Here is a 19638-nt window from a genome sequence, read left to right as displayed (position 1 = left end):
GATATTCCGTCTTTGTCATGTATATAAATTGTTCCATTGCTATGCTAAGCGACTCCTAAGCTTGAGTCTCGTCACTCAAAGAATGTTGTTAAATGATCATATTTAACATTAACACAGCTTGCTGTAGTTTTTGGTTGGAAAACATCACGGTAGAAGTTTTAGATGCGTAGCACCGACAGACAGAAGAACACCGGCTCTTTTTTGTTGCTAAAACTGAGCCAAATGATTTCAATCTCAGAAAAGAGAATTGAATTCCCACCGCTGAGTCGTACCGAGGTACAGAGAGCGAGAATGGAAGGAGGGAGGAGAAATGAGAAAAAGGAGCCGAAAACAGACCAATGAGAAAACGCCCTGTTGGCCCTACAGGCATCCCGTCATGCTGTCGGTCTGAGCGCTACGTCAGCAGTGAGACAGAAACATGGCGGTGTCCAACGTTCGGGTGTTCATATTAAGTTTTCTCGCAGGTTTAGTATTCCACCGCAGTCTCGCAAACGTTGCTGTAGAAGGTTCGACCCCGGAAGAGCCCCCTCACCGCCGTTTTGAGTACAAGTACAGCTTCAAAGGTCCGCACCTGTCTCAGTCCGACGGCGGTATCCCGTTTTGGATTCACAGTGGAAGTAAGTTTGTATCCAGCTGTCAACATCACAGAACAAACTGATAAGGAAAATATTTCCTTAAGAGTGGACCATAACAATGAGAGAATGACAGCCGAGACTGTCTCGCTTGCAGCGGTTTTCGCTCGGGGTGTTCAAGGCGATGCTGCTTTGCTCTCAACCTGCACCAGAAAAATGCTTGAATAAATCCTAGCGCACTAGCTTCCTATCCATAGCCCCGACGAATCGCTGGCACGTGTGTTAATATTTGTCAAAGGACCTGACTGATGCCACAGCGTCTGCAGACAGGAGAAGCTGCTACTTTCCTTTCTTGTCTGGGAAAATAGCAGCACACTGAGTTGTCCAGATGCTGAAATGAACTGCAGGGGGATCACACTTCCTTTCCAGTATGCCAGCTCTACTTAAGGGTTAAAAAAAATAAATGTATTATCATCATTTTAGTTTAAAACCTTAAATTTACTATTTAGATTCAAAAGATTACAATTCAGTTCTGTACAAAGCAAGACTTTTAAATAAGAATGCCTTTTTGATTCATCCTCTTATCTTACATTATCTTTTCAATTGTAAAAAAAAAAAAGTCTGTAACGTTTGCAAAGCACAAACTCAACACGTGTCCTAACTCCAAGGGTCAAGTCACAGTGACAAATGACACAAGCTAGTTTGCAAACAGAACTGCAGAAGATTCACCCTCTAACATCAGGTAGACGGGTTAAAATTAAACTTTTAGATTGAAACACTTGTAATGCTGTTGTATGTATGGAACAAGTTTTTAGATGAGACTTTGCTGTAGGTGGAGACTTTGCTGTATCAGTGTCCAAAGTTTTAAGGATAACGGTGACATACTGCATGAAGGGAACCTGGAGATGTAGCCAGCATTGTTTGGGATCAGTTGAAGTTTATAAGGAGTTTGTGAAGTAAAAATAAATAAATAAAATAGACAATTACGGGTATCACAATGGAAATGAATACAGTATTTTCTGAAAACATTGCCTTATGAGTGAGGGTAGTTTAAGATTAGGAGGAACACCAGATATGAGCCTTGTGGTACACCACTGCTTGCAAAACTTGCAAAACAAGGCACATCATCTTCATTTCAACACTTTCTCTTGTTGTGATTGCAGATGCTATTCCAAGTGCAGACCAGGTGCGCATTACCCCATCCCTCAGGAGTCAAAGGGGCTCCGTGTGGACAAAAAATAAAGTCAACTTTGAGAACTGGGAGGCTGAGGTGACCTTCAGAGTATCGGGAAGAGGCAGGATGGGAGCGGATGGTTTGGTGAGCAGTTCTAATTCTTTGCAGACAAGGCAGCCCAGTTTATCCCGTGATTTTTTTTATTTTTATTTTTTTCCAGTTTGGAATGCATCTTTTACAGCGCAAAGTCCTAAACAATAATCTTAATTAACCTGAGTTTGATTCAATAGATTAGCGAGTTACTGGAAGTGTAAAAAATAGTCATCTCAAATCAGACTTCCTCTTCCAGGCAGTGTAAATAAAACAATCTTGTAAACTTAAAATAGGCTGTCGTATCACTTCAGCAACAAAGATGTTTTGCCAGACACAAAATCAATGTTTTTCCATGAAGAGCTCCGTTTTCAGAACTACAGAAAGACTGAAGAGAAGAGAGTAGAAGTCAGAAACCAGGACAGAAAAAGAAGTAGACTGCATCTCTCTGTATCCCTTTAATGCACGAGAAAAATGATGCCATTTTGCATTACCACCATAGGTGGCACCATAATTGTGCTCAAGTTAAATTTTGGAATTTCTTTTGTTTTTAAGTATAATTTTAAGCTACTGCATTGATATTAAAATTTTGTTCTTGGCTATCTTTACCTGCAGATGCTAAAAAGGGTGTGTGTATATGTGTGTGCTATGGACACTTTCACTCATCGTCGCTCTTTAGCTAAATATGTTTCTAAAAACCTCTGATTCATTAAGTCACCCAAGAGTCTCTAGATGTGGGAGGTTTATACATTCATGACCTCAAACCTTTCCAAAGTGCAGTACCATCATGTTTTTTCCCCCCTCTGCATTCCCTTTTTTTCTTACACAACACGTCAACACATTTATGACACTGCCTATCCCATTATGTGCTTTAAACTTGTGATGCTGGTTTTCAAAGGTGTGTCCTCCCCATAGAAACGTGATAATCATGGTGTTTAATTATTACACAAAACAACCTGAACAAATAAATGACTTCTGACATTGTTCGACTGCACAACTCACAGCTGATAAAGCAAAGATGAACTTCTCTTTCCCAAAAGTATTTTTGAGAGAGTATTTTCACTAGCTAGCAGTAAGTTAGAAGGAAATGCTGAGACAAATACTTGCATAGACTATTTTTACATTACAGTATGCAAAGTGCTTTCTCCTGTTCGCCTGAAAGGTGAATAAATAGTTTATCCTGTTTCACCTCATCATCCTGTAGATGTCTCTACAGTCTAATTCGGCTCAAGCTGTGTCAAGTCAAATACAGTTGTTTAGTCAAGAGTTGCATTATAAATCATAACTTTATCTTTGTCCCAATATTTATGTTGCAGTGGACTTGAATAAATGTTAACTTTTTCATTACCATGTGTCCAGGCTCTCTTATAAGGTGGTCAAGTCATTACAGAAGTACAATAAAGTTGTTTTTAATGTACAATGTCAGACATTGAACAGAATCACCTGTTTCAATAAAACTTTAAAATAAAAATAATGCATTTGATTTTTTTTTCCAGTCATTAGACTTTTATTATCATCTGAGGTCTATGTTTATGAACTGAGGCAGGATTTGGAAAAGCACAGACTTCTCCATACAAGTTCCTACAGTTGACATCAAGTCAAAGGACTTGTCTAAATAAAATGCTGCTGTTGTCAATGTGCCTTAAGCAAGATTAAATAACTGCAAATTTAATGTCTTGCTTTGTTTTTCTTCCAACAGGCAGTGTGGTTCACCAGCGAGCAAGGCCTCGACGGCCCAGTGTACGGTGCTGCTGACACGTGGAACGGAATCGGAGTCTTTTTTGACTCGTTTGACAACGATGGAAAGGTTTGTGTCATCTTGATATGTCCAATAATAATTCACAATTAACATGTAAAACCAGAGGATTGTTTTTAGGCGGGATAAGGTTGATCAAATTGTATCTGCAACAGAAGAGATACGTTATTTCTTATATAAAATTCATTAAATTTGGGGCTTTGTCTATTGAAAATGTAAAACTGCTCCGAAAAATAGTTTTTTGTTAGTTTTTTTTTTATCATTGTTAGTGAGCAGGTATAGAATATATGTTGTAAATAAGATTACCTTCAAGCTAAGCCACCTTTGCTCATCAGATCACAAAAGGATTAACATGTTTTCTCTGCTTTTGCTTTGCAATTCTAGAAAAATAACCCGGCCATCCTCGTCATCGGGAACAATGGCAACCTTGTTTACGACCACCAAAAGTAAGTAAACATTTCTTCTTGCTTCCCTGGGGTGACATCACCAACTCAAATTTCAGCAACTTAAAGAAGATTAGAAAATATGATTATGTTTGCTTGAAAGTAAATAATCCTCTGTCTTTTCTAATCTGCCTTGGGCAAGTGAAAGCTTTAAATCACTTTTTCTGTGCCGTTCCAGTTTGTCTTGGAGTCAAGTGTTTACCAAAACATTAATGTTAGTCACTTATCTTGTAAAGTTTGTATTGGATTGCTCCTGTTCATAAAAAATATATTTGTGTAGCATTCTGTGTTTTGGTTTTAAATTGCTTAAATTTTGCTTTCGCTCAGCGACGGCACCACGCAGGCCCTTGGAACGTGTCTGAGAGACTTCCGAAACAAACCGTATCCAATCAGAGCCAAAATAACGTACTACAGGAAGACCCTGACGGTAGGAGAAGGAACAAGAATCAAACATTTTAAAGCAGTGAATGTCTGAATAATAAAGACTATTTATTTTCTATCAAATTGCTTGATTTTATTTTATTTTTTATCTTCCTCCTTAGGTTTTGATCAACAATGGATTCACTCCAGATAAAGAGGACTATGAGTTCTGCACAAAGGTTGAAAACATGGTTATTCCAACTGAAGGCTTCTTTGGCATCTCAGCCGCCACTGGTGGTTTAGCAGGTACCACTCTGATCCCTGAATCCCTGCCCTAAATACCTGTACAATACCTGTACATTTTTTTAAATTCAAATCATATGCTGTGCATATGTAACCCTTTCTTTACTTTTCAATATATCACAAATCTGGTTTTCAGCAGTTTCTTTTTATTTCTGTGCTTTAAATTAAGAAGATTTCAGCTAATTTACAAAAAATGTGTATATATATAACTGTAATTGTGATTTTCCTAATTATTTCTTTTTACCTCCATCAGATGACCACGATGTTTTGTCATTCTTGTTATTCAGACTCACTGAACCAGGCCAACAACCGGTAATCCCATTTCATTTCTTTTTTATCTTTAACTACTTGTTTTCCAGTTGTGATTTACCACATTACCAATCCCGCTGTTTCTTTTTTGTTTGTTTGTTTTGTTTTTCTTTTGCATGTGATCTTCACTGAAGCCCTCCGTTGATTCTGAGATTCCTAAAGATCAGAAAGACAAGTACCAAGAGGAATTTCAGAACTTTCAGCAAGAGCTTGATAAAAAGAAGGAAGAGTTTCAAAAGGAACACCCAAATGTCCAAGGAGAGCCACGTTAGTTTTCTAACATGTTTGAAAGTTATATTTACAATATAAAACCAGGACATGCATAGAGTTCTCAGTGCACTTAGAAAAACTTCACTGATTTACCTTTGACTCTTGCTGGTCGTCTGTGTGCGTTTCAGTTGACGATTTGTACGAAAGTGTGAACGACCGCGAGATTCGTCAGGTGTTTGAGGGCCAGAACCGGATCCATATGGAAATTAAGCAGATCAACCGGCAGCTCGCTATGATTCTGGATGAGCAGCGCAGATACGTTTCAGTTATCACAGACGAGATTTCCAAGAAGGGGACAAGTGCCGGGTCAGGACAGGTGAGCCTACAAGCGCCGACGTTTGGATTTACACTGAATACAAACTTAACTGACCTGGGATTCAACAAAGTCTCAACTCTAGTGGTTTTCAGTGTTATTAACTATATCTTTGACTTACTTCAGAATGTTTAGGTTGGGAAAAAAAGCCAGCTAACGATAAATGCTGGGTTTTCCAATTTATTCCCTTAATGATTGCTCCGTTGATTATTGAGAAGGGTCTCAATTATTATAAACTTGCCAGTTTTATTCAAGTGGAAATAAAAACAGAAATTATTTTACTTGTTTTACAGTTTTCTATTCTTTTTTTTTGAGAGATGCATCTCTGATTTCCTATCAGTAACAAACTTCTTGGTTGAATGAAAATAATTGAAAAACTAAATATACCAGAGGTATGAATAATTTTGGGTTATACAGTAAAACACTCTGATGTTTAGTCAAATGTTTTGTCAAACATCAACACAAGAGTATTTATCCCTCAGAGAATTAATCTGTATTTCTCTCTCAGCTCGATTCTGCGAGTCAACAGCTCAGCTCTGTTATCGCCACGCAGCAGGAGCTTCTCAGAAACCTGAACGAACTGAGGTGAGCACCAGCATTACAGCACTTATTCTTAAAAGCTAGTTGTTGTTGTTTTTGTTTTTTTTGCAACAAACGTAAAGACACATCCATGATACCCGAGAAAAACAAGGAAAATCCTGCTGGATAAATCTCCTAAATCATATTTAATCTCAGGATGACTGTAAAATCACAGGTGCTGTCCAGCCTGATAATCCAGCTGCTGTAACATCTTCTTCCTCATCCCCCATCTCTACTACCACCTTATGAGTCTCTGCTGCTCTCTCAATGCACATGGCTACCACTCGCAGATTCAGGATAATTATGTTCATGTCTTTTTTTAGATATATATTACTCATATCATTTTATGGAGGAATTCAATAAATGTTGGTTTGTTTTTGTAATCGGCAACCCACCGGATGCAGGATGAACTCCTACCACCTTCGCCTCAGTGACTGTAGCGTACTATGGTCATGTGGCGACAGAAATATTAAGTTTTATGTTATCGTATTGTAAGAGACATTGTAGTGTAACAATCCAAATTTGGCTAAGTTGAATTAAAGTGACCCAAGTGTGGAGCCTTGAGGAACCCCACATATGATGTTTATTTGTTCAGATATATAATTTTCTAATCACTAATTAATGATTAGCAAGTAATGTGACTAATTCAATTACAGCATTTGAAATAATAAAAAAAAAAACTTCTTGGATTAAAATGAAAATATTTACAGCATGAAAGATGTAGTAATATTTAGCTGTAATCTCCTTTTTTTTATTATTACTTTTTAACCTGAAATGGTTTCCAATTGAAAATGAGAAGCTATACAGAATTTTATCCTACGATAATACAGCTTAAGAGATTTCATCATTTTGCCCGTCATGGAAAAACCTCAGAAAGACAGGATGATTTCGGTACTTACAGCAAGTAAAACTGCTTGAGCGTACGCATCGTCATTTTAGCTGTTAAGAGCATATGAGCTGATGATGTTGGGATTTTGTTGCAGCAGATTAATAAAATGTATGCATATATATAGAGACGTTATGAATCTCTGTGTTAGACAATATGCATGGCTTTATTTTCTGCTTCACAGATTATAAAGAAATGATTTGTTTCATCTATCATGGGTTGTATTACCTTGAATTTTTAAGCTTTTAACCACTATATCTGAGACATTTATGGTATGTTTTTATTTGTTAGCATAATTTTGGCAGTGTTGACAAAAGAGGTCAAGACTTTGACTACACTATAATTTTAGTAAAAATTTTCATAATTATTTTATTCCTTAAAAGTTAAATCAAACTATTTGGACCCATTTTGCATTTTATTTTGCTTTTTAACTTGAGTTAATAATCCAATAAATTCCAACACTGCTGGATAACGCATATATAGGATAGGAAAAATAAATCTTAAAAATTCAATTTTTGCATTGTCTTTTATTTTAGACGTGATATAAACTGTCTTATAAAAGCAACTTTTGGGTTAGTGTATATATGGATATATATATCCATACTTTTATGTATCATGAAGATTGACATAACAGTGGCATTTATAACGAATTGTTAGATGACATTTCTTTGTGAAGAGCAAAACTCGCCAAGAGTTTTTTTGTTCACCTTTATGCACCATCTGCTTAAAGAATGAATCAGAAAACAAAATATATAAATTAATTTATGAATAATAATTTGATATAACTTGAATAACTTGCACGCAGCTTGACTCTGATTTATTTAAGTTCTAAATGCGACCTCACATGTTTTTTACATAAATCAATATTAAATAGATAAGATGGCAAACATTAAATATTTTAAATATTTTCCATTTCAACCTCAGCAGAGGGACTGTATTAGGATTCTTTAGGATAAATAAGTTCAGACACTGGCAAAAGGCTGCAGCTGCCCCCCTCTAATGTGCTAATATGAGCGGCTGATCTGTATTACTGTGTAGATTAAGTTCTCAGTTATCCTGCTCCGTCATTTAAACACAGTTTGTATATTTAGAGATGAAGTCTGATCACAAAGAGGGCTTTCTACTCATAAATGGGTCAGTCGTAGGAGATGAAGATTATATGCAGGGTTTAATAAATGCTCATTTGCTTTCTTAAGTGTGTGGGTTTTTTTTTTTTTTTCCCCCATTTATGGTGACACAAATTAGATTTTGTTTATATGTCATCCCTGTCTCAGACCTCGGCCATGTGGCTCAGCAAGAAAAGGCCACATCTTAGCACTGTTTTGTCCTTATCAGATTAGTGGTCTTTAAATACATCTGTCATACACAAGCAAAAACATGGTTTCTCCTCAAATTGATTTTGTCGCCCCAATCCTCCCCCAGGGCCTTCCTGCTCGCGCCGCTGAAAATTCTGTTGATTTGTCAGCGCACTTTTTCCTTCGTAATCGCCTTAGACGTGTTTTAAGATGATAAGGGAAACTTATTGCTTTCTCCATGTTCATAATCAAGTTTAAGAAACGACAATTTGCTGAGAAATGTGATCCAGGCTTAGATTTTTTTTCTAAGAATGTTGTACTCTGTTTAAACTCGATATACGGAGGAAATTGAATGTGAAAGTGCAGATTTACAGCCTCTTTTTCAATCGGCGAGGAATTACGGTTATGTGCATTGATAATCATTGGTTTGTGTCCTATTATGGGTGGTAAGAATCATTTCAAGGCCGTCGTTGGCAGAACTAAACGTAAAATTTGTCAGAAAACCTTTCGGTTACAAGTGTTTGTTTTTTTCTGTTTTTCTGTTAAAACTAATGTGGGAATTTAAGCATTTTTTTTCGTTTTCTTTGTTAACTTTGCATTAAGATAAACATTTATAATATCCTCAGTTAAAGCAATATTCAAATAATAAGAATTTCCTTGACCAATATTTTTTCATATATTCTTAAACAATTTAGTCTACTTTTTAAATTGTAAAAAAAAAAAAAATCACTGTAGGAAAATCTAGTGAATAATAAACAATTGATAAAATATATATATATATATATATATATATATATTTTTTTTTTTTTTTTTTTTTTCTTTTGGGCTTGAAAAATCCACATTTTAATTTGATGTCCAGTATCATGGCTGGCCTGTTATACATTAGAGATAATCCAGATAGTTTCTGCTCTGTTTCTTAACCCTCTTTGCTTGTAATCTGTTGTAAGAACATATTTTATGAGGGGATTAATTTGGCAATCATGACCTCTTTTATCAGATGGTAATTTTCTGTTTTTGAACTTTGAGAATATGTAAGGAGGAGTGAATGGGGATTAAAAGATTAATTTTAGACCTTTTTTTTTCTCAAACTAAACAAAACCACACAGCATACTCACATCTCACCAAATCTCATTTTCGTGGTCTTTTTCAGTCCTTATGGAGACACTTAGATGGTTAAACCTAGCAGTTCAGCATCTCTATAACATGTCTGTCGCGCTTTTTTTCCCCTCCTTGTCTGCAGAAGCTCCTTCTATGAGTCTCTGAAGCAGATCGGTTCAGTCCAGCACCAGGGTAATGCAGGCGGAGCGGGGACATACGAGACCATTCAACACTTCAACGACATCAAAGAGAATCTTCACACAGTGAAAAGAGACGTGGAGCACCTGGTGCAGCGTAACGTTCAGGTATTTCTCAAGGCTTTGAAATTCTGAAACGGCTCCGGATTAAGAAATAGTCTGTAAGGGTTGTGTTGCGTGTGCACATTACTGAGTTTATTTCATAATATAAATGGCTTGTAATCACAGTTTCATAGTAAATTGATCGTTTTTTTACTTGCAGAATCCAGGAGATAAGGTTGTAAAGTGCCCTGAGCTGCCTCCCATGCCTTCCTGCTTATCCACTGTTCATTTTGCAATATTTGTTGTCATCCAGACGGTCTTATTCTTCTGCTATATCATGTACAAGTGAGTAACTCTGGTATTGATTTGTCAAAACATGTCTGTATGACTTTTAAAAACATCCATTTGTTTCTGTCCTCGTTGCAGAAGCCAACAGGAAGCAGCAGCCAAGAAGTTCTTTTGATGACTTTGGTTTCTAGAACAACAGTGTGCATGTGGAAATGTCTGATTTCTTTTTTTTTCTTTTGGTTCAATCATTTTCAGATTGTAAGTTATTGTATGTGAAAACTGCTTTTGTGGAATAAGACTTTGTTTTAATTATTAGACCATTTTTAATTTGATCAGCCAATTGCGTGTGACTGACGCTGTGAGACTTTTCAGCATGATGCAACATGGTCCTTTCAGTATTTCTGTTCAGTCAGAGCTTTAGATTTAGTTTTTTTTCTTAAATCAGGGGTCTGCCTTGAGCTCACTTCATACAATTTAACCAACAGTTTGGAAAAAAAGAAAAGACAACCTGTGTCTAAAAGTGTACATTGTGCTTATTTTTGTATAAAATGCTACAGATTTTCAGTGACCCGTACATCAAAGATCAATTTCAGTTTTTCTCTTCTGGTTAACTCTAAAAAAAAATGTCTGAATCTGTCTGAACAATTTACATAAACCGTTAAAAACCAGCCTCTGTGTCTTTTTTTTATTGCCTTTTTTTAATAAAATGACAATTTGAACATGACTAATCTTCACTAAATAATGCTGTAATGAGTTCAGTCATACAAGAAAGGTTCAGAAGTTAATCTTAATACAAGTCAGTTGCTTGGGCTTTTATTTATAATGTCTTCACTCAACGGATGAGCCTGATACATTTTGCATAAGAGGTGTTTGAACATGTTGAAGTGTAGTTGCTAAATGTTTGGCTTGAGTAGTCCAGAATAACAGGATGAGGTGATTGGGTGAAAGGTTTGGAGTGTTGATGTTCTTACAGCGTATCACCCAAAAGTCTGTAACTTTACTTGGTCATTTGTTTCTAAAGATATCAGGAACATATAGTTGTTAGGATGGTCACTTATATTCTTTATCATGATTACTTTCTTGTCATAAAGATTTAGATTGTCACGATAAATTCCAGTTGATGTTTAAATCCCCGCTAAGCCGTCAGTATTAACGACCACTGTCTGTTCAATGAAAGTGTCAATAAATTGCAAATACAGTTACAGTGCAACAAATCACACCTCTTCATACATTACAAATGAGCATTATTTGTTGGCTAAGACATAAGAAAAAGTTCTTATTTTCACTTATCACAATGCTGCTGCAAAATACTGTGATAAAACCTTTAAGTCCATATGGAACCAGCCCTACTGTTTCCTTAAGTTTTTTTCTTTTTCCTACAACGTCTCAAGTCAGACGGCCACTTTACATTTAAACTTGCAGGGAATGTGTTGTTTTCAGATGGCAACTCAGGACAGTCATTGATAAAGAAGGCTGTCCGCTCCTCTTCCTCCCTAATGGAGAAATCTGTGCTGTTTCAGCTCACAAAAACACTAAAAATAGGCATGAAGAGTTTATTTTAATCAGGCAATCTAATGAGGAGCCTTAAAAAATGCTTTGATTGGATCCTGTTCTGATTACTGCAGGGTTTCTAGGCAGTCTGAAAAAGAAGGTTAAACTTTAGAATTTATTTTCAAGTATTTTCCTTGCGGGATGATGAACTGGAAAAGACCTGAAGTGACGATCATGTTGTTTTAAACCAAGTCAGCATGAAGTCGCGACTGCCTTTCCAGTCAGACATTCTGTTTGTCCTTTTTGTCTCACAGTTCGCAACCGTCTCCTCAGCGGTGGGCCGTACAGCTTTTACTCCCTAACAAGTAATCTTCCACACATACACACGTCATCAATAATCACATTATCACAATTTTATTTTAAAAAAATCCTAATAAAACCAGTGACTCAGTGTGTGAACCTACAAAGTGAGGTTCTTTTTCTGGAGCCAAAAGCACTCCTGTATACTTGGATGCAGCTGGAAAGAAAAACAGTTTGCACGTTGCAATGTTTTAGTGGAAATTAAATGAGAACATAATAGGTTGAGCAGGAGATGAGCTCACATTCCTACTTGATAATCACAACATTATCTTCATCTGTAGCTGGCGTGTTCTTGAAATTATGCTCGAAAAAAATTGCATAATACCAGAGGAGAGAATGCTGTTGCGCTACTTGTATGTAACTAATCTGTTTATGTGTTTGTAAAAAGAGCAACAGGTCTACGGAAGACCATGATGGAGTGACTCCTCCCCACTTCACACCTTTAGCCAGTCACGTTCCTATTCAGCAATAGCATTGCATGAAGGATGGCTTCATTGGGATAAACAAGAATACAGTATAATCCTGCCCCTCTCTCCCTTCTGCTTGATCTCAGCAGTGTAAGCTGCACATGGGCCGATCTGAACTTCTCTAATATGATTAAGCAGCAGTGGGTGGAAGTACACAGCCTCTGTTTTTGGTTGAAAGAGACTGTCCATGTAGCCTTAAGGCCGTCTGCGAGTTTTGGTAAAAGTTGTGCCTAAAAAAAGTGCTTCAAATCTTAAAAATTAATTTGGAAAAACATCCAGAAAGGTCTCCACAATTTAAAAATAGATTTTAAAAAAAGCAGGCCATCTGCCTCTTAGTATAGTGAAGCAGAAGGGATTAAATCCAGATTATGGCAGGCTGTGTGTGTGTGTGTTTGCGTGCGCATGTATGTGTCTGTTGCTTGTCATCAGTGTGTCCTTGACTCTGTAGGCAAGCAGGAGGTTAGCCAGGGAGCTACCACTGGATTGGAAAGCTATAGGAAGCGAAAGCGAAGCACCAGGAGAACCGTTTACTTTTTCAGTTCTCGAAAACATCCCCCTCCTTGGAGAGTAGACACTCGGAAGAACTCGTGATGGCTTTTTTGATCAAGAGCATGATTGGGAACCCACTGTCAGGAATGGGTCTTGGTGGTGGAGGCGACAAAGAGGAGGAGGCCACTCCGACAGATCCTGCAAAAGCAGCCGGGATGACACGCGAGGAGTATGAAGAGTACCAAAAACAGTTGGTAGAAGAGAAGTAAGTAGAAACATGGACCAAACTACACTTTGAGCAGTTGCCACTGGCCTGTGGGAAACAAAATGGCTGCAGGGAATAAAATCTGACCTTGACGTATTGTTTTGTTACGTTCAGTCTCACTGCTTTTCCCTCACTGTCAAAAGTATCTTTTATTAACACACCACAAAAAAAAAAATTATAAAAAGCATAATAAAATAGCTTCTATTGTTTTTGAACAATGAAAAAGTTGAGTTCTTAAAAGAGGCATCTATTTCTGAAGGTCACAAATGAGACTAACCAAGAAGATATTTTTTTTTCTGTATACATTTTGCCCGTGTGGCTAAATATTGTCTTTTGGTTCTTGAAAGATTGAATTAAATTATGGCATTCACACACACAAAAAAATCATAAACATTTAAAGTAAAATAATATAAATGACACAAAAATAAAAAAAAACGACAATTTTTTAAAACAGTGTGGCGGTAAAAATGGTTTAAAATTTCATCTGACTTGGAAAGATGAGGCGTTTGAAAACCACTCCTGTTGTGATGTTTTGACTAAATTCTAGGTAAGCCTGGATGGGTAATCTCTTCAAATGGCTGAGGTAAAGAGCACTAGGAGCTTTGTTGAATATGCAGGAATATATTCAGGGTTTCAGATACTTGACTCAAACATTTGTTTTGCAGAAGGAAGTTGAATGATAAAAAAAAAAAAATCTGAATCAAAAATAATCAAAACAAGTCTCAACAGCAGGAAGACAATTATGTACGTGTTTGATTTTGTTCTGCAGATGTGCAATTATTTTACTTCTTGGGTGAAACTAAAACGTTCATAGAAGCCCTCTCTATATTTTTTTTTCTTTACAGGCAACCAAGCAATAATGTAAAGAATAATTGGCAATGTTGCTTAGATATTCCATGAAAGAGTATGAAGTATACTTTGTTTTTGGCCTTTGAATCTACAAGGTTTTCATAAGTTTCCAGCATTGACATTTCTTCCATATGTTAATCACAAACTTATATATGCAAGTCAATGAAAAAGCTTGTCTAAATACAAGATGTATTAACTAATCTGTAATGTGTTTTTGTGACCAAGAGTAAATAAACTTGAGATTGTTTTCTTTCTTTTCATTTGTCCAGGATGGAAAGGGATGCAGATTTCTTACACAAAAAGGCAGAGCGGGCAACGCTCAGAGTGTGTCTCAGGGACAAATACAGACTGCCAAAGGTAAACATATGTTTTTATCTTTACATGTTGAATAATATAGTTGTCTTGATTCAGCATGTCAGGAAACATACCATAATTCCATACTGACTGAAAAGCAAATTTTCATGATTTAATTTTGGTATTTTCCCACTTATTTAAAGGAAGAAGTTGGTATTAATTGGAAGTAGGATCATTAATTGAAGGATTTAAATATATATTTCATTTTCATTTAGAAGTTATGTTTTTTTTTCTAAATTTCTTGTTTAAAATATTAACAGAGCAATTAAAAATATTCAAAAACTCAAAATGGCTTCCATGCAGAAACACAGTGTTTGTTTGGTGTTTTGGCGATAATACTATCTCACACTTGCAAATTCATTTCATGAATGTGTTACTAAAGTGTTCAAAATTGCAAATACTAAGGAAACCATCACTATTGTATTGCTAATAGACACACACCTGGTCACTGATCATTACAAATGGGGAATCCAGTCATTTTTAAAACTGGCAACTAAAACAAGGTTAAGCTCGGTTTCACGTCACTCCTTGATCCAAGTCAAACTTTGGAGATAACCGTGCATTGTCTCTACACGTTTCTTATTAGAAGCTTTTTGGTACAGATTTTTAATTTGGAAAATAATGGTGCCAAAATGAATGCTGGGTACTACCAAAGTTAGCCCAAGTACCTCCATGTGTGGTTTCAGAGCTACGGTGCTGCACAGTCCCATCCTTACCAAACTCAAAGAAAATATTTATAACCTTTAAGATGCAATTTAACCACATGGCCAACAAGACAAAACATAGGGTGTGATACTAACCTTGAAGAAATACCTTACGCACGATCCATGCAGTATGTTTTATCAATGACTTGAGGAATCCGAATATTTGGGAATTGCCTGGTTTGAGATTGTTACTGTATGATAACCTTGAATTAAATATTGTGATTCCACTGTCATAGTTATTTCAAAAACTTCTTAAAAAATATGCTAAATCAAATTTCTGTTATTTGAAATAGAAAGTAGCAACTATTTGTACTGCTTCATAAACAATCTAACATGTCGATTGTTACAGTTCATTCCTAATTTTGATTTTGCTACATAGATTTAAGTAGAAATTTAGAATAAACATTCATAAGAAGCACGAGTAATTCTTATCTATGTACCTATTGCCTAGAAAGTTGGTGTTTTACTCTCCATAAAGTAATTCATGTATAAAAAGCCAATATTAGATCTTATTTGGCCAGGCTGCAGGAAACTCCCTCCCACCTCTCCACCTTTCTCTGGCATCTAATTTAAAGGATTTTAAACTGTATGACATAAAACTCTATTATTTTGTGAAGCTGATTGTTTACTCAGTTTACAATGATTCTGAATCCAATTGAGTGGTTTGGATAATTATGAAGCTGAGACTAAACTACAGGTTCTAAGAGGATGAAATCCAGTGGCAAATCACCCCCCAAAAATAAAAATTTGGACGTTTTTAGCTGATACTGAAGTTTTTCCTTCAGTCACTCTATGTTGGAGCTTTTAATCCTGCAGCTTAAAAATAGCAAAAAATCACCTTGGAGATGGAAGAAACAGCAGGTTAATGTAAAAGTGAAAAGCGAAGAAGCCACAGCAGGAGAAAAGTCAATCAGTAATATTCTAAAATCTAACAGCTCCTAATTACTGTAAACATTGCAATTCCACAACAAAGACAGGAGCAGGGCTGTATCTAACAGCCTTTTTAAATGAAATGCAAAAAAACCCCCAAAAAAACAACAATATCTACTAATTCAGCTCGCTCTTTGGTCGGGTTTTAGCTGAGGTCATCTCTGTGTGACAGCAGCACTTGGCTGCTGCAGTCTGTTCAGGAGGAGATTACTAAGAAAGTCTTGTTGCACCTCTAGTCTTAGAAAGCCAAATGCCACAGAGCAGGTGTTCCAAGCCTATTAGGGCGAACCCCGGCAGAGGGATCTGGCTCCAGCAAACTGCAACATTTACTTTAGTGGATCTAAACTGGGCAATTGGTGGATTTCAGAGGAGCCTTGACAGAGAAACAAACTGTAATGGAGGGAGCCAATAAGGTATGTAGAGAGACGACATTTAAACTGTTTCAATCCTGAAGTTTTTCAGTAAATGACTGAAAAGTTGATTCAAAACCAGCAGTCTTGTGAGAACGGTGCACCTGCGAGCGACTTTAGCTGCTCTAATAGCTTTCAGCCAATGGCACATCAATGTCTCGTTTCCTTTTTCAACCACTTGGTAGATTTTATTTAATTGCTTCTTTTTTTAAAGACATTAGCCAAATATCAGTGACTTGAAAGCAAACAAGTAATAACATTTGAACAATAACATACCGTTGTTTTCATTAAATTATGTTTATGTAAGGCCAGAAAAGTGACAAGTCTGAACATTAGCTGTTTTCTTGTTTTGTTTTGTTTTTCCAATAAAGAAACTTGAGTTTGTTCTTAGGATTTGTGTAATCGGATGTTATTTGTAAAATTCATTTAGAATTAATAGGGAAAGCGCAGTTTCTTTAGAGAAACAGGAAGTTGGAAGCAGACAGGCGCACAACATTACAGAGGTTATCTTTAGACTGTACCTGGGAAGAAAGGCTAAATCAGGTCTGAGATAATCCCACAGATTGAACTTTAAAGTAGCCACAGGGCAGAGCCTATTCACATTTAGTTGCTTATGAGGCTTATGATTTAATAATAAAGAGGAGGAAACTTAAAGTCAGAAAACCATGGAAAACACAAAATATCCTCAGATAGTCACTCCAGGTTGTTTTCATCACCGTTTGCTTCTAAATGATCTGTTCAGTGTATTTGATTTCATTGTACAACAATGTGTTTGCCCAAAAAGTTCATAATTATAGAGCAGTTTGTTAGTGTAACCCAAGTTGTTTACAGGACAAAGCAAAAGTCACTCAAATATCAAACTAAGGAAACAATATAACAATCATTTTTAGACAAATATATTGTAATGTTAGGACTGATGAATAAACCCACAATTGTATTTGTAATAAGGAAACGCAAAGGATAATATAAAAATATAAATACTCTTAAACACTAAGTTTATCCATAACACAAATGCGTAAATACAAAACCTAAAAACGTTACATTTTTGATTAAAAAAAAACAAACTCAAAATATAACTGTAACGATACTAACAAACATGCAATGAGTCAAACAAAAGAAAGGACAAAAGTAAAGAGAAAGTACTAAGTGGAGTTCAATCAAAAGTCAAGCTAAAAAGAAAAAAAAACATGAATTTGTTTCTTCATGTGTTTCTCTTTATCTGTTTTTTTGAAGTTTACAGCTTTTTGACAGCCAAAAGTCAGTTTATGCAAAGTTTGTTTCTTGAAAGCAAATCTTTAAAACAAGGCAGCAAGGTCCTCTTTTTCCCCCTCATACCTTTAAAAGAACTACTGAGGAGTTTGCCTGCAGTCATCTTGAAAAATGTCGATGCAACATGTTGGGTTTTTTTCTTCCTTTTCCAAAATGAATGCAAATAGCCATAAATCATCCTTAATCACAAATGCATCTTGCAGAAGGACAAGTTGACATTTTTCTTTAATCAGATTTATCAACGTCTATCTCGATGTCTGAATCTTAGCTCATTGGTTCCTGACCACGTTCTCCTACCTTAACGTTGACATCTGCAGAGCGAGCAGGACGAGAACATGATAGAGATGGCCGGGGACGACGTGGACGTGCCCGAGGAGCTGCTCAAGATGGTGGACGAGGACGCCACGGAGGAGGAGGGCAAGGACTCCCTAATGGGCCAGTTTCAGAACCTGCAGAACATGGACATGGACCAGTTGAAGGAAAAAGCCTCTGCCACGGTGACCGAGCTGAAGAGCAAAGCGGAGGAGAAGTGCTCTGTCATGTGAACAGCCGAGGGTGGCGAAAGCAAATGGTGGGAAGACAGGGGAGGGGAGGGGATTGTTAAGATAATAATTTAACATGTTGCTTGGAGTAAACCAAGTTGTGAGTCTGAGGTTCTATACATTTGTTGAGAATAAGCCCACTCTCGTGTTATGTCACATTATTTGATTCAAATCATAACAAGAAATCACGTTAAAACCATCAGAAAAATCTGCTATATAGTTTGGTTGTTTTTTTTTTGCACACAAATTTGCAGTACATTAAATTGTGTCAATGGTGCCCAATCCTTCCACTCTTATTGTTCAGTGTTGTCATGAAATGAGACAGGTTAGTCTCTATATGTGTGTGTGTGTATTTTTTTCATTAAAAAAGAAAGTCAAGGTAATCCAAGATGTGCTGATAGAAAGCCAATCCTTCCTGAGTTATGCAACTTTCCTCTCAGTTTTATTGTTTGTTTGTTTTTTTTCTTTCTTTCTTTTTTTGTTTCTGCTGTATTGAATGTTTGATATATTTGGTCACCACCTTTGGTGTTGCACGAAAGCATGTGATTTTCAGGCGCTGCAATAATTTCAGATGGATTAAGTCTTTGCAGAAACATTTGCAAATTTGCACAAACTTAATGTATAAATACATAAATCATAAAGGCGGCGACAGATGTGTTTTTTGAAATGCTCGAATGTACATGGTTGTGAGAAGACAAATTTGTTGTTCAAATAAAAATGCATATTAAACACAAACAATGAGTCAGTGGTGGAATTAAAATATATATAAAAATATATATGGGATTGTAACAGAAAACCAAATGCACAGGAGAGGAGTTAGCATCTTGTATCCCTGGGGAAACAGTGTTAACTACTTAGTTTAGATAATTATTCTTACCATTAAAACCCAATAAGTCAAATTAATCATGGAAAAATGGTGGATGCTTATGTGATACACCACAAAGTGAGAAAATTTAATTATCACTCCAGACCAAATTACCCTGTTAAATAGAAAAAAAAGTAACCAAGGTTCGGGCAACGTCTCACCAGGAGACCGGAAGTGAGGAGCCCCGCCCCCTGCTCTTCAGACCGAGTTTGGGGAAGAAGACGGCGGTTGTCCTTTTTTTCTATCTCTGACGCTGTTCGTCTTTACAGGTTAGTAATGAGAAACTGGTGAAGGCTGCCCCCCCGATAAAAATGTGGAGTAACAAGGTATATTTGGATAGGATTTGTAATTTGATAGATGTGCTGAAACATTGAAAAAAAAAAGGATTTGTTAGCTACATTTTGGCTACAACGGTCAACTAACGGTCGTTCTGAAGATCACTACATGTATCTTTTAGCTCCGTTCCATTCCCCGAACAAACATAGGTACCTTGACATACATTGTGTTGTTTTATCTGTTAAAAGTGAATTATTATTAGTAGTAGTATTATTATTATAGACGTTACTTTTTCTCCCTTTCTATGTAATAAATTAAACTGTAGTTATTCAGTCGGTGAATAGTTAGTCAAAAGAGATTAGAGCTTAATGTTTCGTTCATTATAACATCTC

General features: G+C 36.4%; 2 protein-coding genes across 2 annotated transcripts; both read left to right on the top strand.

Moving 5' to 3' along the window:
* Positions 1–349: 349 nt before the first annotated feature.
* Positions 350–10643, top strand: lman1 (lectin, mannose-binding, 1). The gene is made up of 13 exons (XM_008424517.2): positions 350–617; positions 1736–1890; positions 3536–3643; positions 3977–4038; positions 4363–4462; positions 4578–4701; positions 4952–5010; positions 5142–5274; positions 5406–5593; positions 6099–6175; positions 9591–9753; positions 9908–10032; positions 10114–10643. The coding sequence occupies exons 1-13, from the start codon at positions 419–421 to the stop codon at positions 10148–10150; spliced, it is 1530 nt and encodes a 509-aa protein (XP_008422739.1). The 5' UTR covers positions 350–418; the 3' UTR covers positions 10151–10643.
* A 2064-nt stretch (positions 10644–12707) lies between these two features.
* Positions 12708–18840, top strand: cplx4a (complexin 4a). The gene is made up of 3 exons (XM_008424516.2): positions 12708–13047; positions 14166–14253; positions 17881–18840. Exons 1-3 carry the CDS (start codon positions 12884–12886, stop codon positions 18106–18108), a joined length of 480 nt encoding a protein of 159 aa, XP_008422738.1. The 5' UTR covers positions 12708–12883; the 3' UTR covers positions 18109–18840.
* The last annotated feature ends 798 nt before the right edge of the window (positions 18841–19638 follow it).

The sequence above is a fragment of the Poecilia reticulata genome, linkage group LG12 (assembly GCF_000633615.1).
Source record: "Poecilia reticulata strain Guanapo linkage group LG12, Guppy_female_1.0+MT, whole genome shotgun sequence".
In the NCBI taxonomy this organism is placed as follows: domain Eukaryota; kingdom Metazoa; phylum Chordata; class Actinopteri; order Cyprinodontiformes; family Poeciliidae; genus Poecilia; species Poecilia reticulata.
The sequence above is the reverse complement of the archived record's forward strand: the minus strand, read 5'-3'. Positions and strand labels throughout refer to the sequence as shown.